The sequence below is a fragment of the Polistes fuscatus genome, unplaced genomic scaffold (assembly GCF_010416935.1).
Source record: "Polistes fuscatus isolate 324 unplaced genomic scaffold, CU_Pfus_HIC Scaffold9, whole genome shotgun sequence".
Lineage (NCBI taxonomy): Eukaryota > Metazoa > Arthropoda > Insecta > Hymenoptera > Vespidae > Polistes > Polistes fuscatus.
The window spans coordinates 6,319,430-6,338,185 of record NW_025113173.1 but is presented as its reverse complement, the minus strand read 5'-3'; the positions used below and the strand labels follow the sequence as shown (position 1 = coordinate 6,338,185).

Sequence of the window (18,756 nt, the reverse complement as noted above, 5' to 3'; positions counted from 1 at the left end):
GAAATTCTTGGAAATGACGTCATTTCTTGGAAAAGTCCGAAATTCTTGGAAATGACGTCATTTCTTGGAATTTCTGATGACGTCATTTCTTGGAAAAGTCCGAAATCGAGATACCTCCTCGCACATCATGTGATCCTGTTACAAAATTAAATTTTCGACAAAATTTCAAAGTCTTCTCGACAAAATTTTAAAGTCTTCTCGAAAATTGAGATTGTTAACAGGATCACATGATGTGCAAGGAGGTATCTCGATTTCGGACTTTTCCAAGAAATGACGTCATCTGAAATTCTTGGAAATGACGTCATTTCTTGGAAAAATCCGAAATTCTTGGAAATGACGTCATTTCTTGGAAAAATCCGAAATTCTTGGAAATGACGTCATTTCTTGGAAAAGTCCGAAATTCTTGGAAATGACGTCATTTCTTGGAATTTCTGATGACGTCATTTCTTGGAAAAGTCCGAAATCGAGATACCTCCTCGCACATCATGTGATCCTGTTACAAAATTAAATTTTCGACAAAATTTCAAAGTCTTCTCGACAAAATTTTAAAGTTTTCTCGAAAATTGAGATTGTTAACAGGATCACATGATGTGCAAGGAGGTATCTCGATTTCGGACTTTTCCAAGAAATGACGTCATTTGAAATTCTTGGAAATGACGTCATTTCTTGGAAAAATCCGAAATTCTTGGAAATGACGTCATTTCTTGGAATTTCTGAAATTCTTGGAAATGACGTCATTTCTTGGAAAAGTCCGAAATTCTTGGAAATGACGTCATTTCTTGGAATTTCTGATGACGTCATTTCTTGGAAAAGTCCGAAATCGAGATACCTCCTCGCACATCATGTGATCCTGTTACAAAATTAAATTTTCGACAAAATTTCAAAGTCTTCTCGACAAAATTTTAAAGTTTTCTCGAAAATTGAGATTGTTAACAGGATCACATGATGTGCAAGGAGGTATCTCGATTTCGGACTTTTCCAAGAAATGACGTCATCTGAAATTCTTGGAAATGACGTCATTTCTTGGAAAAGTCCGAAATTCTTGGAAATGACGTCATTTCTTGGAATTTCTGATGACGTCATTTCTTGGAAAAGTCCGAAATCGAGATACCTCCTCGCACATTATGTGATCCTGTTAACAATTTCAATTTTCGAGAAAACTGAAATTTTGTCGAAAATTTAATTTTGTAACAGGATCACATGATGTACGAGGAAGTGGCACGCGCCATCCTTTCTTTATGTTTTTGAAATCATACTTTTCAGTTCTTTAAATATCTTCATTTCTTAAAAAAAGGAATTAGGAATTGGTGTTTTCGTAATATAAATAATTCAACAAATTATTTGATATAATTTAAGTATATTTTATAAATTTCAATCTTGTACAGAAAGTTTCTTTTACATTTCTTTAATGTAGATCTGATTTTTAAGATAAATAAGATATAATTTATAATAATTAATTAAAAAAACGTTGTACGTTGTTCTTAAACTGACGTTATTGATCCATTGAATGTCTTATGATTATCCTTCTAGTATCAGGAAGCCTTAGAAAGAAGATAGAAATGGGTCCCATATTACGATACTAAATTTCTCTGTTTCCTTATCTTCTTATTCTCAGTTTTCTTCTTCTTCTTATGCCAGGAATAATCTTTGTCAGTTTTATTAGCTTTTTACCTAAGAGAGAAAAATATAGAAAGATTAGCAAACAAGAAGAAATAAATGCTACAAAGGGAGATAAAGAAAAAAAAAACTTCATTTAAGAAAAAGAAAAATATTAATAAAATATTAATAAGACACTCTCCAATTACCTTTTTTCCAATATTTCTCTCTTATTTTTGCAAATACGAAGATAAACCATACAACATTTTGTATGTATTTTTTAATTCTTTGCAACTTTTGTTTGAAACTTTTTTCGATTACATGCCTAGATTCTAAGATAATGCCATTTTTTACCCTTTTTTACTCTTTTTCTCAAAAACGAAGGATCCTATTGCAAAAATATTAACACCATTCGATTCAGCGTCGTCGACTTACCCTTAGATCAATTTCCTCTTCCCTGCCCCCAATTTAGGGTGTCTGGCCCTATTTCAGTGGACTAGACAGCATTACAAATCATGGCATGTACAATGAATAAAATTAACTTACTCTCTAAGTATTACATGTAAGACAACTTTTTTATAGTATATAAACAACAAGATTTATTGAGGAAACATGTAAAATAATTTTGTATTTATTGAAACTACAAAAGTGAAAATAAACTATGATATTGAAAAAGATAAAAAATAGAAATAGAATTAACAAAAAAAACAGAGATTATGAACTATTTAAAGGCATTAATTATTACATACACTTTTGTTCTTATTTATGAAAATACAAATTTTATGCACAAGATGATGATTGATCTCGAGGTTAAGTGTGTGTTTCAATGTTATACTGTACAATTTTTATTTAAAACAGATCTTAAAAACTTATTCTCTTCGCTTGATTTATATAACCAAAATAATCAAATAGAATACAAAAGTAGTATAGACACAAAATACTTGAAATATTTTTTACTCAAATCTTTTGAGCATTGACATTGGGTACATACAATGTAATATATTTTTATACACAAATTATATTATCCACAACGTATGCTATTTGCATTATATTTAAATTATTTGACAAAAAGAGAACTTCGTAATTTTTCAGAAATATGTGTATGTATTTGACGTAACGTTTACAAATGCGTAAAAAAACAATGGAACGTACTATTATGACTCCGTGGTCATCATAGAGATTGATCTTTACCTCTCCTTTATTTTAATCGTTCAAACGATAACTTAATATTTGAACTGATTCTACGGATTTCAATTGCAATTGTGTAGGATATTCAGTCTTTTAATTACATACCCATTCCACCCATACCTCCCATTCCACCCATACCACCCATGCCACCCATACCACCCATAGGCCCACCCTGAGTTTCTTCTTTAGGCAATTCAGTTACAACTGCCTCTGCAGTCGTTAATAATGATGCAACTCCTGCTGCATCCGTAAGGGCCGTGCGTACTACTTTGGTAGGATCGATAATACCCTTTTCTATCATATCAACGTACTCGTCATTTAATGCGTCATAACCAAATTTTCCTTCGCTGACTTTTGCAACTACGAGACTTGCATCAACACCTGCATTTTGTGCGATTTGCAAACATGGCATTCTCAAGGCGTTTGCTACGATTTTAATACCTGTAGCTTGATCGCTATTGGATGCTTTTAATTGTTGTAATGCTGGAGCACATCTTAATAAAGCAGTTCCACCTAAACAATAATGGATAAAATTAATATTGAAATAATATAAATTAATTATATAATTAAATAATAGAATAAACTTACCTCCAGGAACAATACCTTCCTCCACAGCAGCTCTAGTAGCATTAAGCGCGTCATGAACACGATCCTTCTTTTCGTTGACTTCTACTTCACTGCTTCCGCCAACTTTTAAAACTGCTACGCCCGATGCTAACTTCGCAAGTCGTTCTTGCAATTTTTCCTTCTCATAATCGGACGTGGTGTTTTCAATTTGATCTCTAATTTGTTCTACTCTTCTGTCTATGTCACTCTTCTTTCCTTTACCTCTCAAAAAGAGCGTATCATCCTTCGTAATGACAACTTCTCCAACTTGCCCCAAGTCACTTAATTGTACATCTTCCAATTTAACGAGATTTGCATCATCTCCAAAAACTATACCACCTGTGGCAATAGCCATATCTTGTAGAGTCGCTTTCCTGTTATCACCAAAACCAGGTGCTTTCACTGCAGCTACTTGGAGCCCTATTTTCAATCTATTGACAACTAAAGTTGATAATGCTTCACCATCTATATCTTCTGCGATTAGAACAAGCGGCTTACGCTGAGAGTTTGCTAATTCCAGTGCAGGTATGACACTTTGTATAGATGATATTTTCTTCTCGCTAAAGAGTAACAATGCTTCTTGAAATTCTACTTTGGCACCTTTACTAGAATTTATAAAATATGGGGAAATATATCCTCTATCAAATTTCATTCCTTCTATTACTTCAAGTTCGTCATGAAGGGTTTTCCCATCTTTAACAGTAATAACACCATCCTTTCCAACTTTTTTCATGGCGTCGGAAATTAAATTTCCAACAGCGCTATCTCCATTAGCAGAAATAGTTGCTACTTGAGCAATTTCTTCTGGCGTTGTTACGGGTTTGCTTAAATGCTTTAATTCTTCTTTAATTTTGTCTACAGCTAACATTACTCCTAAAATATAATCGAGAATATTATACAATTAGATATTTTATAATTACGCAAAATGAATAATAAAATGAATATTAAGATTGCAATGATATTCTTACCCCTTCTGATTTCAACAGGATTGGCGCCTTTGCTAATTTTTTCAAAACCTTCTTTAGCTATTGCTCTTGCTAAAACAGTAGCCGTTGTAGTTCCATCTCCAGCTTCTTCGTTGGTATTATTGGCAACATCCTGTACTAATTTAGCTCCAATATTTTGAAACTTATCTTTTAATTCTATTCCTTTAGCTACCGTAACACCATCTTTGGTAATTTTGGGACTGCCCCAACTTTGTTCCAAGATAACATTACGTCCCTTAGGACCCATTGTTACAGCTACTGCGTCTGCCAAAATATCTACACCTTGTAACATAAGTGCTCGTACTTCTGCACCAAATCTAACATCCTTGGCATAAGTTCTCGCCTGCAACTGCATTTGGCGCAGAGCTACGGAGCGCATCATGCTTGGTAATCTGTACATCTAAACATAAAAACAAAATGCAAAGGAGATTAAATAAAATACAATATAAATATATATTGTGAAAGATTTAAATGTCGGAGTAGGAAAAAAAAAAGAGATAAAAAAAAACAGAATTGAGAAATGTTTCAGCTCCAAAGTGACAGAGCATCGCGAAAAAATAAAATTAATCTTGATAAATGTACATACTATGAATTCTAATAAATTATAAATTCATTCTTATTCATGCAGAATTGTGGTTATGTAAATGCCGCGTGTACTGATAAGTAATCTTTCCTAAAGATATTTAAAAATATTATCTAAGCCATTAAAAAACTTTTATGCATTTAACAAGAGAAAATATAACTTATTTAAGACTAAATGAAATAATTTAACCTATTCTAGACAAAATCTTATTCATAGAAAGAAGATAGATACTACCCAAATTCCGGCCGGTTTAAATCGATTGATTAAATTTCCTATACATATATATATACATATAATATATAATAAATGAAATAGAAATTATTAAGTTAACTTCTTTACCTTTTATTTCGCAAGGGAAAAGACTTTTAAGTAGAAACGTCGATAAAGCTTTGTGAAAAGTAATTGAAAATCGGCACGGCGTGACCGCACTTTGTCTTACGAATGGAACGAGAAGATATGAGAGAACTTGGCGCAATCACATGCACGTCTCTTCTACCCCCACCCTTTCCTACTCTATCCTTAACCTAACCTTTTACATTTCATTCAAAAAATCTAGAAAATTCTTAGACTCCGTTACTGAAATCTTTTATATATAAATAGACAAATTTTACATTAAGATTATATATAATAAAATGATATCGAATTTCATTAAAACATTTATTTATCGATCGATATTAAGCTTCATGTTTCTAGAATGTACCCAGATTTCGATGATGCAACAACATGTCTGCCTCGACCAATCATTTTTTTCTGCATATATCAGGAATAAACTAGATGTATGTATGTACGTATATGTATATCGATAAATGATTTAAATTTTCTTCGATATCAATTCGAGTTTTCTCGTATTAAAATGAATATAAATTAAAATGTACATATAAAATCTAATATATCGAAATATTTATTAAGAATCTTATATGAAAGATAGATTCTGAAATTTAATGATAAATTTTGCATTGAAATGTATGAAAACTTTAAAAGAAAAAAAAAAAGAAAAATAGAACGCGACATAATGTTGTTATCTTATAATTACATAGTCCTAAAAAGCTTACGAGGCTGATAACAACTTATAAATTAAAGAAATATTATCTACATTTATTTCCAAGATGGAGTACAAACGCATACGATGATTACGTAACGCGAATGTTATCTCAGTCAGAAGCTTCGAGTAAATCGATGAACGTGGCGCTAGGGTTAGAATTCTGATGAAATATACGAACTTTCGAGAAAATATAGGAGAGGGTAAGCTTCGTTTCTTTGCACGAGGAGGTTACACAACGTGCGCAACTGTGCTTGCCGGTACAAGATAATCAGATACACCAGAACTAAAAGAAATAATTCGTCGATTAAACATGGTAAAAATTTAAATAAATGTTTCATTTTAATCGTCAATTGAAAATGATCGATACTATTTCGTATATACGTTGTTCTTTCTTTTTAATTAACACTAAGAATCACTTTTTAACATTATCATTGATCGGGCGTGACTTATTTTATTTCAGATAACCTTTAAACTTACTTATTAATGATTTTCCTACGTATAAAATACAATTGTTCCTTTGTTATACATTATTTTTTCGTTCCTTTTTTTCCCCTGACAACGTTTGCGAACGGTCGATTCGATGGCATTTGTTTATAATATATAACTGAAAAGTTTTGTATCATATGAAATGTATATTGTATGTCTTACATTAAAAAGTGGTGCATAAATTGCAATTGCATTTGAAGTGGTTATTCTTGTTGAAAAATTATCAATTGCAAATTTGTGAATAGTAAAGACTCGTTTAAATTCTTAACAATGCAACAATTAAAAGTATTGATTATTTGAAAAATTAATGTAATGATAATTAGTACAATAATTATAATTCATTCTAAAGGAATAAGTTTTTATTTACAGGCCGCCAATGCTGCTGTTAGTTCCGTTAAAAGGCTTATTCCCTTGTTCGATAGAGTTTTAATAAAAAGAGCAGAAGCTATAACAAAAACGAAAGGAGGAATTGTTCTTCCTGAAAAAGCACAGGCTAAAGTTTTACAAGGAACTGTCGTGGCTATAGGACCTGGCTCTCGAAACAATGTATGAATTGTAATGTTCAATACTTGTTATTATTTATGTTAAAAAAGAAATTCATGAAATTTATATTTTTTTCAGAAAGGGGAACATGTTCCCTTGAGTATTAAAGTCGGTGATACAGTATTGCTGCCCGAATATGGAGGAACTAAAGTTGAACTCGAAGATAACAAGGAATATCACCTATTTCGTGAATCTGACATTTTAGCAAAACTAGAAGTTTAAATGTTCACCAAATACAGAATAAGATAATTAATTTTTTTGTAAGTTCTCAATAAAAATTATTTGACAAATCTTTAAGAGTACATGTAAAATAAATACGAACGACGTATAAGAGGAAAGATTGTTAACATTTACATCTTCTTTGCAAAACGATTGTTAAGATTAGTGTTATTTTTTTCGCACATATACAAAAATTAAATAAAATTGTTTATTTGTTTCTCATAGTTAAATAAATGCTATTCTAATTATACGCGATAACGAATATATGCCAAATTTGTATTTAAATATTATATACAATAAGTAATTTTCCATTAGTTCAATTATATTAATGTTAAAAGCATGTATTTACTATTTCAATTTTATACTCTTCTTCGCGGTAACATTAATTCCTGACATTTCTCCTCTATATCGAGTTAATTCTTTCCTGACTTCTCTCACCTGAAAGAAGAAAAGATGCATGTAGAATTGCGTATATTTATAATTTAGTAAATTAGATATTTTAATACTCACAGCTCCTTTCCTACGTATTTTTGCTTTGCGATACTTATTCCTATGCTTGACTCTTGGATTTCGTTGCTCTTTCTTACGATGCGGCGTAAGACCTTTGTTCTTTGCTATTTGATATGTAATTGCTCTTTTTTCTTCCGTATCCTGCATTTCTTCCGATATCTTGTTTTCTTGGTTGTCCGCTTCAACGTTCAATTTATCTTCATCATTTTCAGATAAATTATTTTCTTTGTTTAATTCATCGTCCGTGATATTGTCAGACTCTTCGTCTTCTTCGTTTGTCTCGCTTATTTTTCGTTTTCGACCTTTTTTGTCTTTTACTTCAGCAATAACTTTTTTCTTCTCGTTAAGGTAAGTCACCGATTCACCTGATATATTATAAAGAGGTCCACCATCTTTTTTAACTTTTAATATTTCTTCAATTTTCTCTAATAAATTTCCTTCTCCGGAACGCATTTCATTAAGAAGTTGGCGATATTGAGCCAAACGTTTGATAACAGGATGCGAGTTGATAGGTAATCTTTTGGCTTTTAGCATTAAATAAAAGGAAATATTAACGCAATAATTTAATATTATTTGATACCTAGTTTTAACAAAGTCCAATGCAGGACAATCAGGACATATGCCTTTTTTAACAAGTTCCAAAAAAGGTGAAAGTACATTTTTAGCTTCGTTCATGCATTCTGTAAAAAAATTATAATTTATGATGATGTAGAAACAAATATAGGACGGATAATAATATATAAAACTTACCTTTAAAATCATCAACAAGAGCCAGAAATTCTGGACTTTCTTGCTGAACTAATTCACGTTTCTGTTTTTTACTAAGTTTGGTAAAATCTCTTTTGATGGTTTCCTCTTCATCTTGATGAACTTTTGTGTCCTCATCTTTTACTTCTATAAAATCTAAACCAAAATCAGCATCATCCAATCGTTCAGCTAATTTCTTTTGAATGCTTATTGCTTCCTTTTCTTCCATTTCTGCTATAACTTGATTTTTATGACTAACAGTAGCATAATCAGGATCTACGTAATCCGTAGAATAATATGTTCTTTTCTTTTTGCCCCATGCTTTCTCATTTGGTATATCAAAATCATCTTGCAATTCTTCTATATCAGATTCCATAGAATCTGCTTCTTCATTTTCCATTTCATCCTCTTCGTTTTCCATTTCATCCTCTTCGTTTTCTTCATCATCTTGCAGTCCATAGACTTCGTCTTCGCTATCAAAATTTTCTGGTGCTCGTTTTATTCTTACTTTTCTAAGTAACTCACGATCTTCTTCCGAATATTGGTCATCAGAATCCGATATTTCATTCATATCTACATCTCCTACGTCGTCAACTTTGAATGCATTTCGCCCTCTAAATAAAGAAAGTTTATCATGAAATACAATTATGTATAAAATTAAAATGACTTAAGTCTATTATTTTTTGCAACAATCTTATATATACAAATAGAGAATATTATTATATTATTACATTATTATTCCTTAATAATTATGACTTTTATTTATGTGTGAAAAGTGTTTGTAAAAAATGAGATGCATTTCTAACATTCTTGATATATTTATAATATAATCTATTGAAGATTTGTACAATTAGTTTACTTACTTCTTTTTTCCAGCCATTTTATGCGGAGGTATTTATATATATGTATATTTATTTTTAAAAGGTAAAATATAAATATAAATATCAATATCAAACGAACGTATGCACTGTGCACATCAATGCACTTCACGTGACTTTTTTAAGGTTATATCGAAATAAATTTAGTATCGATATTCCCTGTTAGATGGCAGTCAGTGTTGATTGATATCAAAGCAAAAAATAACCTTTAAAAAATACATGGTCCCTTGCATTAAAATAGAATTATTATAATAGAATTATTAATTTCTGTGAAAAATCATGGTATTTCTATCGTTAAATTTATTGGTTCGATCTCGAGGACCAGATGAATTCTGGCGAAAACGTAAAATATTCGCAATTGCTGCTGTAAGTAATAGTTATATCTACTATTCCTCTGATTACTTTACACAGTTAGGTTTCTAATAATTATATTTTACACAGCATTTTTTAGGTAGAAGAAGAAATTGTTATTCTCTCGCTATTAGAGGTGTTCATAGATCCTTAATGTTTGCTACCAAAGGACGAAAATTAAAAAAGGAAGATATGCGCGAGGTAATGTTAACAAAGTATACAATATCAGTCGTTTCATTGCTCCAAGTATGTAAATTATTGAATTTAAAATTACAGCTTTGGTTAACAAGATGCAGTGCAGCTTTGGCCGAACATGATATGGAACAAAGAACATTTACCGAAGGCTTAACTAGATGTAATATTTTACTAAATTATAAAACTTTAGCTGATTTAGCTTGTTGGGAACCAAGAACATTTAAATCTCTAGTAGCTATCGCAGGTGCAAGAGCACAACAAGATGGACTTAAAAGTAGAAATACGATATTAGAATCGACTACCACTATATCAGATGGTTTAATCGAATAAAATAGATGAGAGGTAGAATACTTATACAATACTTAGTTATTTTTATTGTACCTGCACTAAACAATTATTCTAGTAACAATGTAATATATACCTGATCTTATTTTATGGCTGTTTGAAAAAATATTTATTATTATAATTTGAGCTTTGTAGATGATGTTTAGTAATTACAATTTGGGAATTAGAATTTGAACAAAGTAACATATATTTTATGTTCTAATGATATTTCTTTAGAACATATAATTGGGAAAAGAGAAGAAACATCAAAGCATTAAGTTCACTGCTTGGCGTTTACAATTTGTACAAAATCAGGTTTCAAGGAAGCACCTCCTACTAAAAACCCATCAATGTCTTTTTCTTTTGCCAATTCTTTAGCATTTCCCGCTGTTACCGATCCACCATAAATAATTCGAACTGTTTCAGCAACGTTTGCATTCACATTCTTAGTAAACCACTCTCTTAATTTCTCATGGACTTCTTGTGCTTGTTGAGGCGTGGCAGTTTTACCTGTTCCAATTGCCCAAACAGGTTCATATGCAAGTACAACATTATCCCACGATTTTATTTTATCTGCAATAGCTTTTGTCTGGCGAAAAACTACTTCTTCCGTTTTCCCAGCCTCGCGTTCTTCTAATTTTTCTCCAATACAAGCTATTACCTATGAAATAATAATAAAATCGTTGGAATTTGATCAGAGTCATAGATATTTTACTATAAAAATTTATTGATAAAAGCATTATTCACTTTCAATCCAGTTTCCAATGAATGGGCAACTTTTTCCGCAACCAATTCATCCGTTTCTCCAAAAACGTTTCTACGTTCAGAATGTCCAAGAATTACCCATGGGATAGAATTATCAAGAAGCATAGCTGGACTGATTTCTCCCGTAAAAGCTCCCTTAGGTACTTTATACGCATTTTGAGCGCTAATATCTACATTGCTAGGCAAAATACCTTTTGCATATGTCAGATAAATAGCTGGTACGCCAACAACAACATCTGTAATAATTTATATAAATAACTACAGCACTATTACATAAGTACTATATAAAATAAATAATAAAACTATTACAAAAGAGTAATTGTTACTCAATTATAATTAAAACTTATCTTTAATAAATAAACAAACGATGCAATTAATAAATATAAAATATCAAAAGAATATTAACATAGAGATAAACGATATTGATAACGACTATCATATATAGGCTGAATCATATAAGGCAATGAATTGGAAATCGATTTTAATGTTTTTTTAATTAATAAACTTTGAAATCTTTCTTCTTTTCCTTCATGTAATGTCAAGTAAGAAGTTATAAGTGAAACATAGACAAATTTGTATAGATTCTTTTAATTATAAAGTTTGTATAATGTTAAAACAAGCAGAGGGGTGGCAGAAATAAATTGACTTGTACTGTACATCTATGCGATACATATATTTTAAAAAATACATACCAACATTGGGATCCAATGGACCGGCTTTAAGAAATGCAACAATTTCGTCTATTTCTTTTTTGGTTCCATTCATTTTCCAATTTCCACCGACAAAGAATTTTCGTCCCATGTTTGGTTTGATAGAGTCACAGCTAATGAAAGTATTCAATAAAATCCGTTTCGATACTGACCGATTCTAAAAGACAATTTTTCAACTGTTCGTCCTTATGACCTTCAAGAAAGTAAGAAGGTGAGTCTTGTCACGTTAGGTTTGTTCTGCTATCGAATTTCAGTATCTCTCGGTAGGATTGCAGTGCGCATACGTGGAAGACTCAAGGTCATATGACGTTACCATTGAACGCATTCATTCAACCATTAGAAAATTTCTGATTCGTTGTAGGTAAACCCGCCATTGTGACGTCAAACGCAACAGATGCATTTGATTTGTGCATTCAAACCGCGTAGATGGATTTGACATAGGCTTTTAACTATTCAATTTTTATGTATGACTATTATTCTATTTAAAGGTTAATTAATAATAATCTTTAAGGCGCAAGAAAAAAGATTAATCTTTAAGAAAGGTAAATATATATTGCATATTGTTGTAAGAGTTATATCGACCATTTGCAATAAGAATATTTATCAGGTCTCTAACTTCTAACCTCTAATATTGACACATTTGTATAAATGACAGCTTTCTTTAATTATAATATTTTCATAAATAATCATATTAATTTATAACACTTACGATATTTACGTACGTGAATATTTTGAAAAATTTTCTCCTAGGAAATGCAAGTGTGGAATGCCTCATATTTTCATAATTATATTATATTATAATAATACTTAACTAATATTTAAGATATATATACTTTGTATGCGATATTTTTATGTAATTAAAAAAAAAGAATAAAAGAGACAAATGCTATCACATTTATGTTGCATATCCTAAAGCTCTTTTGCTGTGTACGAATGAGTGATACATTTAAATGCAGTAAACTATAATCATTTTGAAATAAGTATGCTTTACACACCGGCATTTAACTTGGATAAATTAGCACATTCGCTTATGCAAAGCTTGGGCTATGGGAGATCGGATAAAAAACATTTTTTAACCTACATGGACAAGACATATAAGATACCAAATAAAAAATTTAATATTTGCGAGAAAATGAAAGATGTTTATCAAAGTAATCTTGATTTTTCGAATCCTTACGACATACAACATTTCATAGAAAATCATACAAACATCCTTGATAAATCTGTTTATTCAAAAAACATTCCGGTTCTCTCATCTCATTTGAAAAATATTAATACTACAATTATTCAAACAATTAATAAAATAAAAGTACAAAGAAATGTTATGGAAGGTAAACATAAATTATTAAATTCGTATAAGAAAAATTCTCGCGTTAAGAAGTATCAAGGAATTTTGGATGGTAAATATAATAAGCACACATTAAAAAATACAACTTTGAAAAAAAATAATTCTCTTGTGAACTGTCCGCAACAAAATAAAAAGAAACATAATAATATCGCATGCAATTTAACGAATAATATAATGCAGTATATGGAATATGAAAGTGAATTAAATACTAAATTATTAGAACTATATACGAAAGATGAAGAATTTATCAGGAAATATATACATATATCATTATATATAGCAACAGAGGTAAACTATAGTAGTATGAATTTATAGAAATATATGATATATATTTACTTGATAACATAAAACATATGTATAGAATAATTTAGTTTGTTAATTATAATAATTGTACATGTAGAAGATCGATTGCTCCAATTTTGAAAAGATAGATAGAAAATATCAACAAAAAGTTTTGCTATGCAAGCAGGCAATATTGTGTTTGATTGAACCAAGCGAAAAAGCTTATGTACTTTGTACAAATAATTTGTCTGGTATTATACAGAAACATTTATCGCAAGGATGTAGATATCATTTTGAATCTACAAGGTATTTTGATATCTACATATGTAGTAAGTCTATTAAAATTTGCTACCCATAAGTTTTAATTATATAAACTGTCCTTAGTGATTCTATAGAGTACTATAAAGCTTTATTGATTATAAGTCATTGGGCAAAAGTTTTGGTAAAGCATCAAAATATAACTATGATTCATATGATCTGTGCTATACTTGGTTGCGAAATAAATCAAATATTAATTTTAACCTACCCGAAAGATCCTTTATCGAAAAGGTATATATATTTATAGGATACAAATAATTTGTTATCAAATGTAAAATTCTAAGATGAGCATCATAGAAATCATAATTATAAAAGGTGCTTTAATTTCTAACATCTGGATTTTTAGATGGTGAATGAAGAAGTAGTGGAAGGTAATAAGAAGACTCAACCTGTATTTAAAAGCCCAACTTTTCACGATCAATTTCGGCCAATAAGTAATACTGGGAAGAAAAGAACTTGGAGATCTCTTAAGCAGGTTCTGGCACAGGAACGTAGTTTACCATGGTCTGCTGAAGTAGTACATTGTATGAGTTTTGATTTTAATTTATATTTAAAATTAAAATAAAAGTACAGTAGTGTGTGTGAAAATAGATTAGTCAATGTCAAGAGTAAACGATTTTATTAATATTCTCTAGCGAGCGCAAATTACTTTTTATAAAAACAATGCAAATTTATATTGGAACGTATAAACCATATTATTATAAATGGAATAAATTTTTACCACTGGCTAGATTATCAATGTTATTAATTTTACATTTAATTGTAAATTCCAGATAGTGCTATCAATGCACCACCAAGTTTTAAACCTGCAAAGAAGTATTCTGATATATCTGGCCTGCCTGTAAGTAATATACGAATAGTAATGTATTTTTTTTTTTCGAAATATTATGTCTAATGAAATATTTCATCTGCTAATGCGTTATTTAACACGTTGAGTGCTACATTGGTTCCTGGGGGACTGACAGTATAAGATTAGTAAATAAATTTATTATTTGAATGAAGTTTATTATAACATTCTAAACAAAGATATGGTTTTTGGATGTTTTACTTTGTAAAACACAACTTTGAATATTACATAGAGAAGCAATGAATTATAATTTCGTCTGCCAGAATGGTCTTCAGTCTTTCGTTTCTTTATTCTAACTGATTTTTTTTGTTGGTGGTGGACATTCTAGTATTTTTCTATCTTATTTTATCTTTTATTTATACATGATATACTTTTGCATAATCTGTATTATGACTATAGCCTAAACGGACAATGAAACTGCCTGATCAAAAAGTATAATAAAAACGGCTTCTGCATTCAACGTGTTAAAAAACGAATATTTGAGAGAAGTCAGTTTCATAATATGTGTTAAGTTATATTATTAAGATGAGAACACAGATGTTAATCACATTTATTTGCACAGGCACGATATACAGATCCACAAACTAAATTATATTATGCAACTGCTGAAGAATTTGCAACAGTTCGTAGCCTGCCAATGGATATAACTGCCGGATATTTAGCGTTACGTGGTGCTTCTAGTATCGTTGGTTAAGTATTTTCATTAAATTGCAAGAAATATATATCGTACATTTCTTAATTGCATGTTTCAATCTCCCTTTTTAATCAGACAGAAAATATTTTACATAATTTCAACATCATCTAATTCTACAGATTTATACATATATAGAAATGTAGTTGTATGAATTTAAGAAAAAGGAAACCTGCTTTCTATTCGATTATTTATCATTTATTTATTTACTTTTTAATAATTATTTAGCGTTGTGATTTATTAATGGGCTGTACGGAAATAAACAATTCTCCAGACAATTTAAGTAGTTATCATTATTTTACCTTGTCGATATTTTACACAATTCGTTAAAAAAGCTTGTCCATTAACTTATTGTATGAACTACAGACTAAAAAGGGATTAAGAATCCTTTGAAACTGTGTTTTACTGTTCATATGAGACAACTTCTGCAATTACCATTGAAATTTGTTTAGCACACCGCACAACTTGGTTGTTTGCTACTACATTCGGCCATCAACAAATTTGTGAAAATTATTTGTAATCGAAAATACAAACAGCACATGGCCTACTGAAGTATCTTTCGACGGTGCACTATCCATAGGTCATTTCTTTTGAGAGGATTAATTTGCTGTATTATTAAAAAGTTCTTCATTCCAAATCAGGTATTTCTTCATCATCACTATCAATTTCATCCATTTCGTCTCCAAGATCATCGAAATTAGGCTTACTATCGCCCGATCCTCCTAAGCCACCCATGTGTCGCATCATCTACGAATCACACAAAAATCATATCAATTTACTATGCACTGACTCTCAATGAAAATGGACAAATAATTTCACGAATTAATGTATATTATTTTAATCGAAAGAAAAATCTACTTCTTCCAAGTCATGGTTTCCACCCTCGAAGTCTCCCTCCTCGTCGCTATCATCTTCGTCCTTCCACTTGTTGAAATCACTTTTCAACCAATGGGCCTTTGTTTTTTCCTTGGTTAATCTTGGCCAGTATGGGCCTTCTTCTTTTTTAATAAGCACTAATTCTATAGTTCTGCCCCCTAAATTCTTTAGCGTTTTGTCAGGATTGATCTCTTTGAATAAATTTATTGTAACCTCGTGCATCTTATTTTCTGTCCCACCCATACCTTTGAAATGTAACATTTCTGGCTCGATCTTTAAAACGGGATCTTTGCAATCCTCTAAGCATATAGTAAGGAAGAGAATATCCCTCCTTTGGGCCCACATAACAGGGGGAGGAGGTAATCTGAAACACGTTACAAATTCAGACATCATTGAATAATAAGTATCTAAAATAAAAATTCATTAGAATAAATTGCGCGTAATTATTAAATTCCGGTCTCTACAAATAAAATATATCAAGTAAAGTAAAATATTAGTATTCAAATATAAATCCTATTTAAAAATTGATTTAATTAAAATCATTTCTAAATCGAATCGGTTTGTATAACAAAGTTATACTTTGATCCTATGTCGAAATTTAAATTTTTAAATTATTCTTATAGGTTAGAGTAATAAAATTCTTATCGATAAAAATCGCTGGTCATTACGGCATAGTAAATAATTGTATAGGAAATGATGGGACAAAAATAGTAGTCACGAGGATAGAAGATAGATGTGGATATATATATAATCGTTCCTTTTTTATTCTATAAAGAAACGTGTATTATATCATTTAGAAAAGAGCATAAATAATCTGAAGAAAAGGCTTATGATATAGGGGGGAAGATATTACGCTTGGTCACCGGGGGAATGCCTCGCGTGTTCAGCGTCTTTATCAAAATTGATACATCGATAATGTATGCTAATTAAATAGCATATAATATTCTGATTATTATTTCAACTAAATAAATATTAATTTAGAAAATAAAATAGACGCTTAAATGTAACGAATTAAGTCTGTTTTCTAGAATCTTCGAGAATCAATAAAATCATCCTAATACAATATGGCGGCCTTTCGAAAGCCACGGGGCGGCAATTATATCTTATCTTGCATTAAATTTTTCACGATATCAATGTTTTTAAGATAATTTAGAAGATCGCGAAGAAGACTTCTAAATTTGGTATTAAGAAATGGAAGGGATTTGGCTATACTTACTGTCCTTCCTGAGTCATTTTTTCCGAAGGCTTTACAAGTTCACTAAAGAAACAAGCAGCAAACTAACGTTCGCATCCGCAGATCTGATTCGAGTATATTTCGAGATATAATCTATCGATTCAACCAGACATTCTAATTGGTTCTCGCCAGTGTATCTCGAATTTCGAGATATCGAACTTTAAAAAGCCTCTTCCGGTATTTTAACTTCAAACCTTATTCTCAACATTTATTGAGTATTCGTCCTGTTTTCAAACAAAGAAATATTTATCTTTTCTCACTAACGAATGTTATTCCTTTTTCTAATAATAAATAAAAGAATAAAACAATACGTCAAATAAATATTCATTTGAAATTATACCAAAATGGCAGATGAATAATGAATATTAAATAGCTCCGATTTTCTTTTGATAACATATGAAGGTGTTTAAGCGGGAAAAATTCAAAAATCTATTGATGATTATCAAATTAATCGATTTTAAAAATTGAACCAGAAGAAAAACGTATATATATATATATGCATTAGATTAATATTAGAAATAAATAGATGACAAAAATATATAAAAATTGAAAACAATTTATAATATATAGATAATATAAGTCTTTTACAGTATGCAATTTTTAATAGTCTTATAAATTTATGTATTGTGATAAAGTTATTGGAATATGAAATAAAAGACACGAAAAAATCAATACGATAAATGAATTCTCTTTCGAATTTTGAAATATATAAAATAACGATAGAAAGATATGATTTAAAGTATAGAAATAAAGGTGTATCTTATGAAGAAATAAATAAATAAAAAGATATAGATAAATAGAAAGAGAAAGAAAGAGGAAGAGAGAGCGAGAGCGAGAGAAAGAGAGGGAGAGAGAGTGGTGTAAAAAGGAGTAGGAGAGAAAAAGAGAGGATGTGTTAAGAGAGGATCATGTTTATAGAGTGTAAGAGAAAGGAGAGGGGGGCAGGTGGGTTTAGATTGTAGGTCATTGGGCGGTAATGGAGGGGTTTTCCTTCTGGCTCGTTGTAGTCCGCTAACAAACTGGACAACGCGGAGACGCTCCGCCAGTTTATTTCCTTCGTAGCTTCGTTTCAGGTGATAAAACGTGCTTCTGTTGGTGTTGCGCCTGCGCTTACCTGCGTCTACCTGCGTCTGACTGCGCCCTATCTCACATAATTAATTAAAGAAATAAATATAATTTAACAAAAAGAGGGATGTAATCGGAGAGTGTGATATTTCATTTTATTTTATTTTATTTATTTATTTTATTTTATTTATTATTTATTTCTTGTTTATTATTTAATCTGTTTTACGTATCGATCAAAAAAAAAGAAAAAAAAAGAAAAAGAAAGAAAAGAAGTAAGTTTATCGTTTGCGCACATGCAACTAAAACGTGATTTAACCGAAGTAATCGCGCGATTTTTTGTTTATCAGAAAAAAAGAAGATAAATCA

The 18,756-nt window shown here is 30.4% G+C and overlaps 8 protein-coding genes and 1 long non-coding RNA gene across 9 annotated transcripts; 4 read left to right on the top strand and 5 right to left on the bottom strand.

The window, feature by feature from the left end:
* Window positions 1–1,590: 1,590 nt before the first annotated feature.
* LOC122525495 lies at window positions 1,591–1,846 on the bottom strand. The gene is made up of 2 exons (XR_006305807.1): window positions 1,806–1,846; window positions 1,591–1,671 (listed from the first exon to the last, which is right to left on the bottom strand). It is a non-coding gene; the product is annotated as an uncharacterized LOC122525495 (long non-coding RNA).
* A 488-nt stretch (window positions 1,847–2,334) lies between these two features.
* Window positions 2,335–5,466, bottom strand: LOC122525539 (heat shock protein 60A-like). Its single transcript, XM_043648394.1, has 4 exons — window positions 5,299–5,466; window positions 4,359–4,776; window positions 3,373–4,263; window positions 2,335–3,297 (listed from the first exon to the last, which is right to left on the bottom strand). Exons 2-4 carry the CDS (start codon window positions 4,774–4,776, stop codon window positions 2,882–2,884), a joined length of 1,725 nt encoding a protein of 574 aa, XP_043504329.1. The 5' UTR covers window positions 5,299–5,466; the 3' UTR covers window positions 2,335–2,881.
* Window positions 5,467–6,112: 646 nt separating this feature from the next.
* On the top strand, window positions 6,113–7,322 carry LOC122525545 (10 kDa heat shock protein, mitochondrial). Its single transcript, XM_043648401.1, has 3 exons — window positions 6,113–6,314; window positions 6,857–7,033; window positions 7,109–7,322. The coding sequence occupies exons 1-3, from the start codon at window positions 6,312–6,314 to the stop codon at window positions 7,250–7,252; spliced, it is 324 nt and encodes a 107-aa protein (XP_043504336.1). The 5' UTR covers window positions 6,113–6,311; the 3' UTR covers window positions 7,253–7,322.
* A 121-nt stretch (window positions 7,323–7,443) lies between these two features.
* Window positions 7,444–9,497, bottom strand: LOC122525540 (something about silencing protein 10). Its single transcript, XM_043648395.1, has 4 exons — window positions 9,370–9,497; window positions 8,510–9,120; window positions 7,760–8,439; window positions 7,444–7,687 (listed from the first exon to the last, which is right to left on the bottom strand). Exons 1-4 carry the CDS (start codon window positions 9,384–9,386, stop codon window positions 7,598–7,600), a joined length of 1,398 nt encoding a protein of 465 aa, XP_043504330.1. The 5' UTR covers window positions 9,387–9,497; the 3' UTR covers window positions 7,444–7,597.
* A 74-nt stretch (window positions 9,498–9,571) lies between these two features.
* LOC122525543 (39S ribosomal protein L20, mitochondrial) lies at window positions 9,572–10,601 on the top strand. Its single transcript, XM_043648399.1, has 3 exons — window positions 9,572–9,750; window positions 9,826–9,936; window positions 10,012–10,601. The coding sequence occupies exons 1-3, from the start codon at window positions 9,664–9,666 to the stop codon at window positions 10,258–10,260; spliced, it is 447 nt and encodes a 148-aa protein (XP_043504334.1). The 5' UTR covers window positions 9,572–9,663; the 3' UTR covers window positions 10,261–10,601.
* Window positions 10,279–12,001, bottom strand: LOC122525541 (triosephosphate isomerase). The gene is made up of 3 exons (XM_043648397.1): window positions 11,712–12,001; window positions 11,002–11,255; window positions 10,279–10,915 (listed from the first exon to the last, which is right to left on the bottom strand). The coding sequence occupies exons 1-3, from the start codon at window positions 11,818–11,820 to the stop codon at window positions 10,535–10,537; spliced, it is 744 nt and encodes a 247-aa protein (XP_043504332.1). The 5' UTR covers window positions 11,821–12,001; the 3' UTR covers window positions 10,279–10,534.
* A 125-nt stretch (window positions 12,002–12,126) lies between these two features.
* On the top strand, window positions 12,127–15,493 carry LOC122525544 (INO80 complex subunit C). Its single transcript, XM_043648400.1, has 4 exons — window positions 12,127–12,271; window positions 14,024–14,201; window positions 14,451–14,518; window positions 15,087–15,493. Exons 2-4 carry the CDS (start codon window positions 14,024–14,026, stop codon window positions 15,216–15,218), a joined length of 378 nt encoding a protein of 125 aa, XP_043504335.1. The 5' UTR covers window positions 12,127–12,271; the 3' UTR covers window positions 15,219–15,493.
* Window positions 12,552–14,008, top strand: LOC122525743. Its single transcript, XM_043648669.1, has 4 exons — window positions 12,552–13,365; window positions 13,481–13,665; window positions 13,744–13,908; window positions 13,993–14,008. Exons 1-4 carry the CDS (start codon window positions 12,712–12,714, stop codon window positions 14,006–14,008), a joined length of 1,020 nt encoding a protein of 339 aa, XP_043504604.1. The 5' UTR covers window positions 12,552–12,711.
* Window positions 15,489–17,415, bottom strand: LOC122525542 (prostaglandin E synthase 3). The gene is made up of 3 exons (XM_043648398.1): window positions 17,308–17,415; window positions 16,074–16,455; window positions 15,489–15,962 (listed from the first exon to the last, which is right to left on the bottom strand). The coding sequence occupies exons 1-3, from the start codon at window positions 17,322–17,324 to the stop codon at window positions 15,843–15,845; spliced, it is 519 nt and encodes a 172-aa protein (XP_043504333.1). The 5' UTR covers window positions 17,325–17,415; the 3' UTR covers window positions 15,489–15,842.
* Between the last annotated feature and the right edge of the window lie 1,341 nt (window positions 17,416–18,756).

What these genes read in the sequence shown, in the direction of transcription:
- LOC122525545 (XM_043648401.1), top strand. An exon ending in GACCTGGCTCTCGAAACAAT is followed by an intron (nt 7,034 to 7,108) that starts GTATGAATTGTA and finishes TATTTTTTTCAG; the next exon opens with AAAGGGGAACATGTTCCCTT.
- LOC122525539 (XM_043648394.1), bottom strand. Translation starts at nt 4,776, where the DNA reads ATGTACAGATTACCAAGCATGATGCGCTCCGTAGCTCTGCGCCAAATG. An exon ending in TCCTGTTGAAATCAGAAGGG is followed by an intron (nt 4,264 to 4,358) that starts GTAAGAATATCA and finishes ATTATATTTTAG; the next exon opens with GAGTAATGTTAGCTGTAGAC. An exon ending in GGAAGGTATTGTTCCTGGAG is followed by an intron (nt 3,298 to 3,372) that starts GTAAGTTTATTC and finishes ATTATTGTTTAG; the next exon opens with GTGGAACTGCTTTATTAAGA.
- LOC122525541 (XM_043648397.1), bottom strand. Translation starts at nt 11,820, where the DNA reads ATGGGACGAAAATTCTTTGTCGGTGGAAATTGGAAAATGAATGGAACC. An exon ending in TCCATTGGATCCCAATGTTG is followed by an intron (nt 11,256 to 11,711) that starts GTATGTATTTTT and finishes AAATTATTACAG; the next exon opens with ATGTTGTTGTTGGCGTACCA. An exon ending in CATTGGAAACTGGATTGAAA is followed by an intron (nt 10,916 to 11,001) that starts GTGAATAATGCT and finishes ATTATTTCATAG; the next exon opens with GTAATAGCTTGTATTGGAGA.
- LOC122525542 (XM_043648398.1), bottom strand. An exon ending in GAAACCATGACTTGGAAGAA is followed by an intron (nt 15,963 to 16,073) that starts GTAGATTTTTCT and finishes TGTGATTCGTAG; the next exon opens with ATGATGCGACACATGGGTGG.
- LOC122525540 (XM_043648395.1), bottom strand. An exon ending in TCTTGTTGATGATTTTAAAG is followed by an intron (nt 8,440 to 8,509) that starts GTAAGTTTTATA and finishes ATTTTTTTACAG; the next exon opens with AATGCATGAACGAAGCTAAA. An exon ending in AAATACGTAGGAAAGGAGCT is followed by an intron (nt 7,688 to 7,759) that starts GTGAGTATTAAA and finishes TTCTTCTTTCAG; the next exon opens with GTGAGAGAAGTCAGGAAAGA.
- LOC122525743 (XM_043648669.1), top strand. Translation starts at nt 12,712, where the DNA reads ATGCTTTACACACCGGCATTTAACTTGGATAAATTAGCACATTCGCTT. An exon ending in CATTATATATAGCAACAGAG is followed by an intron (nt 13,366 to 13,480) that starts GTAAACTATAGT and finishes TACATGTAGAAG; the next exon opens with ATCGATTGCTCCAATTTTGA. An exon ending in TATCATTTTGAATCTACAAG is followed by an intron (nt 13,666 to 13,743) that starts GTATTTTGATAT and finishes AACTGTCCTTAG; the next exon opens with TGATTCTATAGAGTACTATA.
- LOC122525544 (XM_043648400.1), top strand. Translation starts at nt 14,024, where the DNA reads ATGGTGAATGAAGAAGTAGTGGAAGGTAATAAGAAGACTCAACCTGTA. An exon ending in GTCTGCTGAAGTAGTACATT is followed by an intron (nt 14,202 to 14,450) that starts GTATGAGTTTTG and finishes TGTAAATTCCAG; the next exon opens with ATAGTGCTATCAATGCACCA. An exon ending in CTGATATATCTGGCCTGCCT is followed by an intron (nt 14,519 to 15,086) that starts GTAAGTAATATA and finishes TTATTTGCACAG; the next exon opens with GCACGATATACAGATCCACA.
- LOC122525543 (XM_043648399.1), top strand. Translation starts at nt 9,664, where the DNA reads ATGGTATTTCTATCGTTAAATTTATTGGTTCGATCTCGAGGACCAGAT. An exon ending in AAATATTCGCAATTGCTGCT is followed by an intron (nt 9,751 to 9,825) that starts GTAAGTAATAGT and finishes TATTTTACACAG; the next exon opens with CATTTTTTAGGTAGAAGAAG. An exon ending in AAAAGGAAGATATGCGCGAG is followed by an intron (nt 9,937 to 10,011) that starts GTAATGTTAACA and finishes TTAAAATTACAG; the next exon opens with CTTTGGTTAACAAGATGCAG.